This window comes from Dama dama, chromosome 8 (genome assembly GCF_033118175.1).
Source record: "Dama dama isolate Ldn47 chromosome 8, ASM3311817v1, whole genome shotgun sequence".
NCBI lineage: Eukaryota > Metazoa > Chordata > Mammalia > Artiodactyla > Cervidae > Dama > Dama dama.
Window position 1 is genome coordinate 43,181,594 of NC_083688.1, and position 13,412 is coordinate 43,195,005.

At 38.9% G+C, this 13,412-nt stretch overlaps 1 protein-coding gene across 1 annotated transcript in view; it reads right to left on the bottom strand.

Moving 5' to 3' along the window:
* Positions 1-13,412, bottom strand: part of FAM117B (family with sequence similarity 117 member B) — a 68,849-nt gene that overhangs the window by 4,869 nt on the left and 50,568 nt on the right. Inside the window, exons 5-7 of the mRNA XM_061148990.1 lie at positions 8,636-8,779; positions 7,185-7,410; positions 4,934-5,054 (exon numbers count right to left, since the gene is read on the bottom strand). Coding sequence (XP_061004973.1) covers positions 4,934-5,054; positions 7,185-7,410; positions 8,636-8,779 — 491 coding nt within the window. The remainder of the gene's footprint in view (positions 1-4,933; positions 5,055-7,184; positions 7,411-8,635; positions 8,780-13,412) is intronic.

The following is a 13,412-nucleotide window of genomic DNA, read 5'->3' on the forward strand; positions in this document are numbered from 1 at the left end:
TACTTCAGTGTTATTAGTCTCCCTGATAATCTTTAGTGTGTTTTTAAAACATAATTCCTGGGCTCCAAAATCACAGCAGATGGTGACTGCAGCCATGAAATTAAAAGACAGTTACTCCATGGAAGGAAAGTTATGACCAACCTAGACAGCATATTAAAAAGCAGAGACATAACTTTGCCAACAAAGGTCCGTCTAGTCAAGGCTATGGTTTTTCCAGTGGTCATGTATGGATGTGAGAGTTGGACTATAAAGAAAGCTGAGCACAGAAGAATTGATGCTTTTGAACTGTGGTGTTGGAGAAGACTCTTGAGAGTCCCTTGGATAGCAAGGAGATCCAACCAGTCCATCCTAAAGGAGATCAGTCCTGGGTGTTCGTTGGAAGGACTGATGTCGAAGCTGAAACTCCAATACTTTGGCCACCTGATGCAAAGAGCTGACTCACTGGAAAAGACCCTGATACTGGGAAAGATTGAGGGCAGGAGGAGAAGGGGACGACAGAGGATAAGATGGTTGGGTGGCATCACTGACTCAATGGACATGGGTTTGGATGGACTCTGGGAGTTGTTGATGGACAGGGAGGCCTGGCGTGCTGTGGTTCATGGGGTCGCAAAGAGTCAGACACGACTGAGCGACTGAACTGAACTGAACTGAAAACAATTCAGAGAAGCTAGGAATCACTTCAAAGTATCCATAAGCTTTACCAAACTGTCAGAAATGTCGACAGCAAAAAAAGGTTAAAAACCCCCACAAGCATGTCTGAGAGATGGGATAAAAATGGTTTGTAAAATGTTTAGAGGTAGAACAAGCGAGTGAATAACCTCTGACACAAAGAAAGAGGGGGAGTTTGGTAGGAAGATAACTTCTAGAGGAAGGAACATCTGAGCTGGGCTTTAAAGAATGAATAAGCAACAAACCTGGGGAGTAGGTGCCAAAAAAAAAAAAAGAAATGTTCCATATAGGCAGTGCTTTGGTTAAGCATGTTTTATTGATTAATAGTGAATACTACCCATGGATAGCTTTGGCAAGAATAATTTAAGAAGAACTAAATTATATCATTTAAATTTGTTTTATTTGTGTATTGTTCTTTCTTGGATACAATGGAAACTTTATATGTTGAGTACTTTTAGGGTCACGTGTATTTGGATATACTGTAAGAAGGGCATACACCCCTCTATTTTTACTGACAACATGGTTTTCAATTCCTTAAAGCAGATAGGAAGTTGATACTATGTTTCTATAATTAAATAATGCTTGGATTTTTTTTTTTTTTGAAGAATTAGTAAAGATAACTTTCATTCTTATATTAGGGGAAAAAGGGCTAATCAAGTTTTACACCCTCCTTCAAATGAGGCTCAGGTTTTTAATTATTGTTTGATGTTATCTTGCTAAAAATCACGTAAGACACACAATGCTGCTAATAGATCTTGAGGATGAAACCTCGTATTTCTGAAATACAAATAAACTTACTTTTTTTTTAAGGCTAATTCATTTGTTAATGCTATTAAGTAGGTACCTACTCCAAGTTTCAGCTCTGGCCTAAAGGGGATCACATTTCAAATGAATTCTCAACACAACATTAATTATATAGCATCATTATTATCAGTAAGTTTCTCAGCCTCTATACTGCTAGAAGAGAATCTAAAATTCCCTCTCACCTACATCCCATCAGCACCAAAAATACACTTTTAAAAATTACATATATTTATAGTTAAGAGTCAAAAAAACTGTGCAGTTTTTCTTCAACTAATGATCTGATAACTATGACTTTTTTTAATGACAGAACCTAAAATCAGTTTAACTCCCTTTCTGCTTTCATGAAAACAGACTTAACAACAGATCTCTCACAAAGTAACAAAATATAATAACTTGTCTAACGGGCATACAGATTGAGAAACAAAACACTAACAGTAAAAAAAAAAAAAAAAAGCATCACGCCCCCACCCCTCTTCCAGTCTCCCCTCTTTGAGTCATGACCCCAACCCACCAAAAGGAATCAATTTTTACTCCATTTAACTTTTAGGAGAAGATTCTCCAAGAAATTCGTTACCCACCCCTGGGGTGCATGACCAGTATAATACTTATGCCACTATTAACAGAAGCTGCAAGTTCTAATACTACTACAAAGCTTTCTTCAATTTAAGAAACAAGTATGTAAAAAAAACAAAAACACGTACACACACAGAAACCCTCAGAATTAATTTATATATTTTATTTTTCCATAAGTTATACCAAAAGTGACTGTATCTCAAAACAGATATAATTGCTTGCTAGCTGATTTCTGAAAAATAGATGGTCAGACTGGATAATTATTATAGGTATTTTCATACTGATGTAAGGAATTCTTTGGTATTTTTTTTAAAGTCTTATGCAATTTTCTTTTCAAATTCAGGAATAAATTATCAGCTAAGAAATGGTGGTTCCAATTTACTTAGAATGGGAGAGAGGGAAAGAAAGGAAGGGGTTCTGTCATACTTTTAAAAAAATCTCTATACTGCAAAGAGGACATAATATCTAGGAACCTAAGATAACTAAGGTCAAGGAGTTCATTAACTGGCATCAGGAAACAGCCTATGTGACTTCATTAAAAAGGACTTGCTACGTGCAGAAGGCATGGCTAAGGTCTTTGCTGTATCAAAAAAAAAAAAGAAAAGCAAAATCTGGTCTTGTCCTTTCTGGGCCCAAATCCAACTACCTATTTTCTTTCAAGCAAATAAACATACAGATGAGAGATTAACCCCTCACCTGACTCCAACAGCTGGTTCAGATCTCTAAGTCTACCTTTAAACAAAAATGAAGACTTAGAGAAATATACTTTAAAGAATGATTAAATAAGCTAAAATTTTAAGATTAGGACCAATAATTACCCTTGCTTTAACACTAGTGCATCCAGTGGGTTTTGTTCTAATTATGACATACATATCTGGGGCAAAAAGAAACCAATATTTTAGACTCTGAGTAACTTGTTTTATTGATCGAAGGTTAAAATTAGCCCTAAAAAATCCATTCTTGGGTTACTGCTATTTCTTTTTGGAATACAATTAAGATATTTAAAAATAAATAGGTTTTTGTGTGCTACACATCCTTTATGTCAGTAAAATTTATAATAAACTATGTGCATTCAGAAGAGATTTACCTTCTAATAACAGATGGCTATGCATAAAACATTTTATATGTCATGGTTCACCTTTTTTTATCCATCCATCCATACACACACATACATACATATTCCCCATCCTTTCTTCCCTCTCTTTAGAAATAACCAACACAGTTGTATGTATACAGTTCAGATACTGAGAACTTTTCCAAATATAACAGTCTAGGCAGATGCCACAAGACACCAACCTACACAACCAATATTCACTCAAAGTCACTGATACAGAAATTCAAACTGCTTTTTAAGTCTATCAGCCAGAGTCAAATACTCCAAAAGGTTCCACATGGACCATTGAACTTTTACCTATTAGAATGACTCCATTTCTGAAGAACTCTCATGAAAAGGTCTAAGTCAGCATGTTCAAGTGACGAATAAAAGCCCTGAGATCTGTTAAAGATGCATAATCCAGGTCCTATCTACCTCCCTACTTTTCACTCCTTAGGGCTAGGGTGGGACCTGGGGCTCTGTAGTCTGAACTAATTTCCTGGATGATTATGGTGCAAGGAGTCCATGAAACACATGTGTGGAGAAATTCTGCTTAAACTCTCTGGCAGCAGGCATGCCTTCAGACCTACATGGTGCAAAGAGTAAATAAGCAGCTGCTAAAACAGGGTTTTCAATTATTATCACAAAAGCAAAAAGACTGACAGCTGGGATCTCCTAGTAGAGAAGGTGAAGGGATTCAAAGACAATGCTCTTTGTGTGGCAAATTGTTTAGAATTGACATGAAGGGAAGTGCCGACAGGAGGGGCACATAGAACAAAAGGATGCCATGTTTCAAAACGATTCTGAGATACTCATGATGGAACAAAGAAGTTATGTGAACGAAACAAGGCTGGACAATCTCCACACTGTATTTTTAGTTTCATAGTCAGAAAAAGCCAGAAGGTGTCTCTTAGTATTGTAATGAGATTGAAAAGTGAGATTTATAGATGTACCATCATTCTCTCTTCAAATAATGTTTGTCATCTGATTTGCTCAGCGTCATACATACCTACAATCCTGTAGCCATCACTTACAAGGCAAGGGGCCACAGCTGCTGAAAACAGGCCATGGCTGCAATACCTTCTAAGCAGATTCTGAGTCTAAAGTTAAGAGTCCCTGACTAGAGTAAAGGCCAACAGAAATACATGAGTACAGAAGATCGCATACCAAGGGTACCAGATGCTGTGTAAAGTTCTGCTTCTTTCATGATCTTTATCACAGCAACATGTTTCTGCAAAGTAATAGAATTCTCTTCCCCATGTTGGCAGGAAAATATTTTAATTGTTTAAAGAACTGGAGACTAAAAACTGAAGGGAATTTGATCCCTGAAAGGAGGAAACCCACCCCGCACTGAGTCCTGTGGTCTCTCTTGAATAAATACACTGCTAAATTCAATGTGTGGCGCTGACTGTTTACAGGTTCAGCAATAACCACGGGTGATATGCTGGGGGCGACTGAGGAAACATGAGTAACGACTGAATGCTAGTTGATGTGAAGCATAACTGCAATTCTCTTTGGTGTGACAATGGTCCTGTGGTTATGTAGGAGTGGTTACTTTTAGGAAATAAGTATTAAACTGCATTCAAGGTTAAATGTCATGACTACAACTTACTTTAAAACAGTTCCGTAAAAACTAACACCAAAACACAAAGAGACAAAGCAAAATGTTAACTATAGGATCTAGTGTTGGGTATACGGGTGGTCACTGTACTGTTCTTCAGCCTATCTGAAATTCTTTTAATACTTCTCATAATAAAAGTTTGCGGTGGGGGAGGGGTGGTGGGGGATACTTACGAGCATTCCTCAAAGACTTTGACCCTCTCACAGCCCTCAGGAGGTTCCCTTTTGAACATGTAACTGTTGTTAGGTTTTGGTGAGGTTGCGTATTTGGGCAAAGGAGAGTTGTTCCCATTCTCTGCAAGAAACAACATGCTGGATTACTAAGAAATACTAGCACATACGTGCATAGTCCTGTATTTGATTGCTGTATTTGATTGCTCCTGGCCTCGCCTACACCATGAGCTACTACCTGAGGGTAGGAACAAGGCTTTACTCATCCACATTACCCCAATATCTAACATAATTCCTGGTAAAAAAGACATAATTGTTGGCTTAGAAATGCATGAACCAGAGATTTTCCTTTCTACTTACAATCCCCGCAGCCTAGGCCTGTGTAACTTACTCCTCAGCACTGAACACGGCGGCACGCTGCTGCTTATTTCTATTCCGTACACAGCACGTGGGCTCAAATGCCACCTCCATTCTTCCCAAGACAAATAACTAAAATGCTTCCTCACTGGTGGTTTGTAATTCACTCCTGGCTGTCCCTCAGAATCTCTCAACTGATTTTTCTACTCTGGCTGCAATCTCTGCCCCAGGTAGTCAGAGTCTATGCGCCGTGTATGGCGGAGAGTTTCTTCTGCCTGCAAACTTCTCTATACCTAAGAGGTCCTTCTCTGCTCATTTTCCAAAACCTCTCCTTCAAAGTCTGGCTCAAAGTTTTTGTTACCTTTCTAAATTAACCCTACCCAAGGGAACACTTCTTCACTCTGGTGATTCTGTTCAGTGCCGATGTCCCCGGTTTCTACCACATTAACTTAGAATTCTTGATATGTAACCTACGTGTTCTAAATGTACTGTCTGTGTTAACTAAACTACAACTCCTTGCTGACAGTAACCCTTTCTTACAAAAGAAATCCAGAGAAGTTAACCAGTCACTAGTCTCCTAAAGTCAAATACAGCAGGGCACAAAACTTACAGAGTTCCCATATGCTTCTGAAGTAAAAGTAGACAGTATGGGAAATCAAGGGGCAGATTTTAATAGCTATGGTTAGTCTGGGGGTGGGATGGGTGGGGCGGGTACATCTGATTGAGCTTAAGTACTCGGAGGTGCATTCACTCTCTTTTAATCCTTACAGCAACAATCAGAAGTAATTAATTATGTCAACTCCTGACAAGAAACACAAGACCCAATCAAAGGATTTAATTCAGTGGTGTCAAAATTCTGTGCATGTGAATCGCCTGGGAGCCCCGAAAACTGCTGGTGCCCGTGTCCTGCCCCCAGGGGGTATGATTTATTAGTAACTGGTCTAGGGTATAGCCAAGTTTTATTTAACCTTGTAGATGACAAAAAAGGGCCCCAATAGTATGGTTTTACAATTGCCCATAGTCTGAAGTGACTTCTTCAGTAAACCTTAGGTCTTCTGCACTTGCTATAGTCTCAGTATTCAGATGACTGGCACTAATGATCCGTTGTCATCAGACGTGGAACATTTTCCGACAATCAACACATTGCAAGTAGGAGGTTCTAAATAAATGACTACTGAACTGAGCCATAGAATTTATCTCATCATTTTTCTCAAGCTCATGCAGTAATAACTAGAATTTAGACTAAGAAAAGACTGCCTTGTTAAAGATAGATGAAAGATCATATTTGTTTTAAAAGTAAAACATTATTAGTAACTAATATTCAAAGTGCTATGTCTCCAAGTACTTTCTGAATCATGCAAGTGGTTAAATACTAAGTAAGTATCCCACCTCCCCTTTTACTCCAGGCTTGCCTGGAATACTCACCTTGCACTGATGTAAGTCAGCTTAATTCTTATTAGAAATATCACAAATATAGATCCTGAAACACACTAACTTGAAGGCTTCACATTCAATTAAAAAGTAGTAAGGTAGTAAAAACAGGACAACTAAGGTAATAGAAAACAAACGCTTTTCAGGACAAATGTTTATCTCATTTATACCAAAAATGATGTTACTCACTATTAAGGAGCTTGTGTTAGTAAGTGCAAAAAAAAAAAAAAAAAAAAAATTGTACAAACAAAAGCCCGTAAACCCAGCCAACCTGACCATCACCTGAGTACCGCAATAAAACCTACGGTTCTGTACTACAGTTCTTTAAAATCTGTATTTTGAACACATCCAGAAGTCATGATCTTGGTGGCCCTAAGTGCTTGTGTTCTGCTAGAAGATGAACAGAAAGCAGGATGCAGCGGTGGCATCACGAATCCCATGGCCGCAAACCCCTCGCGTGTCGTACCTTTATCCCTGGGGTCGACGAGCAGGTCGTCGGCCGAGCACGGGCTCTCCTCGCTGCCCTCGTTGGAGATGGTGAGGAAGGAGGTGGGCGACACGGACTGCGAGCGGCTGCTGTCGTTGCTGCCCCGCTCGGCCCCGCCGGGCGTCTGCGTGTCGGCGCTGCGCGTGCTGCTGCTTCTCTGCGCCAGCGGCGGCGGCGCGCGGTGGCCATCTGGGATGTCTTGGGGCTGTCACGAAAATGTTTTACATGTGTGTGTTTTGGTCACTGATTTCGAAATTCCCCCAGAAAGGCACCCAAGGTTCAACCTTCCCCTGTTGTTGCAGAAGACTCAAAAGTCAGAAAGCCTCTCCTTGTCGGCCTCACGATACCGCCCCCTCCGCGGCCGCGGGACACGGGGTGGCCGAGTGAGCCCTGAACTCCCAGGGCTCTGGCACACCGCTGACGGACGAATCAACACTGAGTTACTTCTCACGGGCTCACTGCGACTTTCAAGGTGATCAAGGCACACCACTATAAAAGAGGAGAAACCTAGGTGCAAGTCCAGGCTCCATGAGAAGAAAAGGCAGGGCACCGCGAGCGCCAGTGACACCTGACGATCGTCTGCCCCTGCTCACTGCCCCCTCAAACCGTGTTCTCAAAGAAACCCTCCTGAAGGAGAGAACGGTTCATCACAGCAGTGCTAATTATGGAGGGAAATCGAGGAGCTGTTCAGAGCAAGGCTTGTGTGACTCACTCAGCGGAGAAACCAGCTCCCCGGACACCTCTGGTGCGCTTACCTTCATTATACATCAGGGGAAGTTTCACCGTCATCCAGCGGAGGAGGGGAGGGTGTGCGCAGTGGTGTTTTCTCTAAGCTAAACCAACCTTTCCTCTTAAGGGAAAGAATCTCAGGCGTCAATGAAATACTACTTTAAACTCCCCAATTCCTCTTTCACTGAAGAATGAAAGCTTCAGTATACTGTGACTTGCTTTTAAATATAAACAGGAAATTTTCCATCTTACATATAAACCATACTTTTGTATGTCACAATTAATAGAATACACATTCTATGTATGTTATAGGTAAGCAGACCTTACAATAACTGACAAACAGTAAGATATATATTCAGAGACTCAGAAAATATTCCACGCCACCACCAACAAACTAGTAAGCTGAACTTTTGTTAAATGGAGTTACAGACAATCAGAAGCATATCTGTGATTTTTAAATACAGAAAACCAAAAGATAGTTTCTGTTCAAGGACCCAAATTTAAGTCATATCAGTTGTCTCTATGAGATGCAAAGAAAAACTGTCATTCACATGTAAAGGTCCGAGTTTTACAAAAGAGATAGTTTTATTCTCAACAAGAAGCAAGAAACATGTAAATATGAAAACCAAAATTGTGATTTTTTAAAAAATAATTAGAAAAATTAATGTATAAGGCTGATTTTAAGATACAAGATTACTTACTATAAGTTGCTCTTCCTTTTCCCCAGTCTCTTTAATTATTATTTCAATCTCCTGATTCAATCCTTCCACACTATTCCGGAACCGGGAGCCTGTTGATTTGGTGATGGGAATTACTGGAATAAGTGCACTCTTTGGAACGGGAGCCTGAAAAAAAGTGGTAGAGGGGGGAGAAGAAACATGTACTACTGCCTTTACATTCTCTAGATGGACGCATACTCCCATTTGATCTGGGTAACTCTAAAATAAATAAAAATTTATAGACCTCACAAAAAGTGTGAATAATGAAACCTGCTCCTTGGTTTACACGAAATAGAATTTAAAGCAAAAATCCCAGACAATCAAGGTAGAATTTCAGAAATTAATTCACATCTATGAGGGACTGTAAAGAGAAGAGGGATAAAGGAAAACAGGAAATGAATCTTAACCTCAGACATTCTTTTATGATTATAGGAGTTCAGATTTCAGAACATAACTTTAAAGTCCTCCAGTGCCATAATTATCTATATTCCAGAAAATAAACAACAAAAAATAATTTATAAAAAAAAAAAAAATTTGGTAGGAAAAACAAAATCACTTCCAAAGTAAATATACAGTAGCAAGATGATAAAAGTAACTTCCCTGTGAAATTTATTTATACTTCCACCGTAATTATTTTAATGTTTTGTTTCAAAACCTATCTCTAGTTTAAAAAAATGTTCCCACTGGCACAGTATTACTTTTGAAAAGAAATAACTGATTATATTACAGGATATCACTCGGTTTCCTGACAAGATACTCAAAATAAAATATGAAACAAGAATTGCAAGGTATCTGCCAAAGTTCATACAACAGTGTGCCAGAAGGTCATCTTGTATTGTCCTGCAATACAATGTCTTGGTAAAGAAATGTGACTAATTCATCCTTCATTTAGGAAGGTCTCTTTCAGATCCCCTGTTCTTCAATCCTTCCCTCTTAGTGCTACAAAGCCAGTAACTTCCCGCACTTCCCGAAAGCCTCGTCAGCAGGCCAGCCCTGGCTCACCCCATGACAGGACTGTGATAAGACGGGACAGGATGAGGAAAGTAAACACCAGAGCCCACCCCTCCATTCTTCTAGGAACTCACATTCTCCACCCTCCGCCCCACTCTCACCCCAAGGTCTTTACTTTCCTACTTCAGTGAAACGCCTCAAAGAGGCACTGAAACTGGCTATTTCCCATTGGTTTTCTATATCCCCAACACCTGTCACTAACACCTTGAAGGGTACTTTTTTCTTTTTTCACCTATTCTCACCCTCTTGTTTCCTTAGCAACAGAATAATATCCCAAAGTATAATCTAAAACAGGCTTAAAAAAAAAGAGAAATTCTCTCCAATTAGAAATGTACTTACTCTTGGGATAAGAGTGGGAGAATGAAGCTAAGAATATGGTTTGGTTCATGACAGGTCAAGGAAGGAAAGAAACCTTGCTCAAAGTGGTGGCAAGAGAAAACAAAAACTAGTGAAGGGACGAAAGGAAACTGATTTGGACTGAAGCACCTATGGGTTAAAAGAAACCCAGAGCTCACTAGTCTGCAGTGGAGAGCGTGTTAGAGCATTTCTGTCAGGCAGGCATCCTTCCTGGGCCTGGACTCTTCCTCTGTCAAAAAATAATGAGGTGCCAGAGAACTGCTACAGACTAAGATTTCAGGAGTTATCAGTATATATACTACAAACAGAACTTTGATTTTATTTTTTACATTGAGTGAAAGGTACTCAATTCTAAACTTAATTTTCTCTCCTAAAAGTCACGAAACAACATGAATAATGGCTTGCTTTGGATGCCATTTTCAGGCTGCATCTGGTTTGTAGCTAATGTTACAGAAATGAGGAAGGAGAAGACTAGAAGGGGAAGATGATCTGTCAGGATTTCTGCAAAATGTTGACCTTTCTGGGTTTTGGAACCATAAGGATCTGTTAGTAAGTCTTCTAAGAACAGAAAGCTTAAGTCTGCTGGGTGTCATGTTGAGAAATGCACATAACAAGAACCCACCAGTGTAATAACTGACTGGACATCTTGTTACTGCCTTTCCAGGCAGCTACAGAAGTCATATCCTACATAATTGGTAAGAAGTTTTTCTCAAATGTAATCTAAAATAGTGGCAAGTGTCGACAGTTTAATTTATTTAAAGCAAAGGAAAGAAAGGAAGGAAAAAAAAATGAAAATGGCCACTTTCCTAAGGTCAACACACCATTTTAGGTAAATGAAGCAAAGGTTCGACAGTAATTCATTTAATTAGCAAATAGTTATATGATTAGAAGAAAAATAATCTACCCAAGCTGCCTGGGAAAAATTTTCTTCATTAAAAATACTGTTATTATTCCAGAAATAAAAAGTAATAAGCCTTTGATTTTATTCCTTACATAAACTATGCTCTAAAATATTTAAAAATAACAAAAATGATTACACTTTAACTTTTATGGTTCATTTCAACGGTTCTTAAGGAATTTTGTGTGTGTATATATAATTTATTTTTCCCATATCTACATAGCTTTCTGTAATAAAACGTGTATTTCTAAATATAAATCAGTATATGCAAATACAAGTGGGTTATCATATTAACTGAGAGATATCCTTAGACAGCTCTGAAAGGTTAAAAATCCTTCCATTATTAAGGAAAAATCTCTCTCTCCTAAGATTTGACCTTTGGAAACAACAAGGATCTCTTATTTTTCTCAGTTCTTGATTCTTTCTCTTCAAATCAGAATGTTTTCCACTCAAGTAAGATTTCAATTAGGTGAATCATAGTTTTAAAGTTTTCTTTTCGCTATTTACATTCGCCGTCTATCTATATATTACATTACAGCTTAAAGATCAAACTACATAAAAGCTGTGAATTAACCAACAAAGAAAGAACTCCAAGAGAGGGTTTGGCTAACCCTGAAGCTTCATGAGAGTCCAATCTACACTGTAACTTAAATGTCTGTTTCGAAGCATGGGGATAAAATTGTGGCAAGACAAGCACACTCAGAAAAGATGGGAAGAATACCTACTGCAGTAGCTGAGCAGGGAAAAAGATAAAGAGAGCTAAATTTTCAAAGGGAGAAAACTGTAGGATAGAAAAAGGTCTGTTCAGCAATTCAACAGAAATCTAGGAGAGAAATATGAGCCAGAAACCCTGATACAACAAAACAGTGGTCACAACTGATGTTTAGAATGGATTTTTTAAAAACTTAGAAAGCACTGGGGGAAAAAAGCTTTGCCATCATAGGGGCTTTTGTAGGGGGCTCCATATGGCCTTGACTCCTCCTGTCCCATCAGCATCACTTTATTTCTGTCCTCCAGAGATCAGTGTCCTCTCATGTGTACCCCCCTCCTAGCTTTTCTAAGCTACAGCTATATTCTCTAATGAAGGTCACAGCTGAAGCACCTACTGTTTTGATTTCTCGGTGGAAAAATCTTGAAACTTTCAAGAACAGCAAATCTGTCCTGGACAGGCTCACAAAGATTCCAGTGCCGAGAAGCAATTTTCTCTTTAAAGTGCACTCCTCTCACTTCTCAGATGAAAATAGGTTTTTTCCCCCCTTTTCTTTTTCATGATCCCTTTGCTCTCAAACCCTCCTAAGCTATTACAAAACTATCATGTTCCCAGCCCAGATGAAGCAATGAGAAAATCCCATGGGAGGGCTTTCTTGTTTGAGCCTATCACAGCCAGAAACACCTGCATGATTTTAAAATTCACACTCTTAAGTTAGTTTATGCCGCATCTCTAGCTCTTGTGTTACTAACATCTGACTCTAATCATCAAACAATTCTGACATGCGTTAGCTACATCTTTGTGAAAAATTTTTAATTTTTAATTGGAGAATAATTGTTTTACAATGTTGTGCTGGTTTCTGCCATAGAACATGAATTAACCACCAGTATACATATTACGCCCGCTCTTGAACCTCCCACCTCCCACCACTCTAAGCTGTCACCAAGCACCAGGTTGAGCTCCCTGCACCATACAGCAAATCCCCACCGGCTATCTATCTAACATTCGATAACGTGTATGTGTCAACGCCGCTCTCTCAATGCGTCCCTCTCTCTCCCTCCCCTGCGGTGTCCACAAGTCTGTTCCCTATGTCTGTGTCTCTATTCCTGCACTGCAAATAGATTCATCAGTGCCATTTTTCTAGATTCCATACGCATGTGTTAATATATGATATTTGTTTTATTCTTTCTGACTTACTTCACTCTGTATAACAGGTTCTAGGTTCATCCACCTCACCAGAACTGACTCGAATTCTTGGCCACATCTTCTAATGAGAGTATTTCTTGAAATACTCCTTTAAAATATCTTAAGTAGCCAAGAGTTTTGTCAATTTTGGAAACCAATGACATATGAAGTTTCTCTCCCCTAAGAAATTTGGCAGCATTTATTCTTCATAATAAATAGTTCCCCCTCCTGAATTTCCAGGGAAAGAATCACTCAAAAGTATGTGAGAATTCAAACTGTAAAAAAATCCATTCCAAGCCCAAGAAAAAGATCTGTTAGCCAGTGGTTACAGACTATCTATTATCAGAACAATACTGTCCTTGATCATTAAGGGATGCTAAAGGAACTTCCCAATAATCTCCCTAAAGACCTGGACCTTGTGGTCTATCTGTCCCTAAATTAGTGTTTCTCCCCTTTAATATTGATGTAAACAGTGTGCTACAAACAGTAACATGTATTTATTTGACTTTTCTTTTTTAATGTCTTGTAAAAACTACAAACCACTGTCATTTACATATGTCTCCTTTTTATTTTTAATTGGAGAATAATTCCTTCACAAC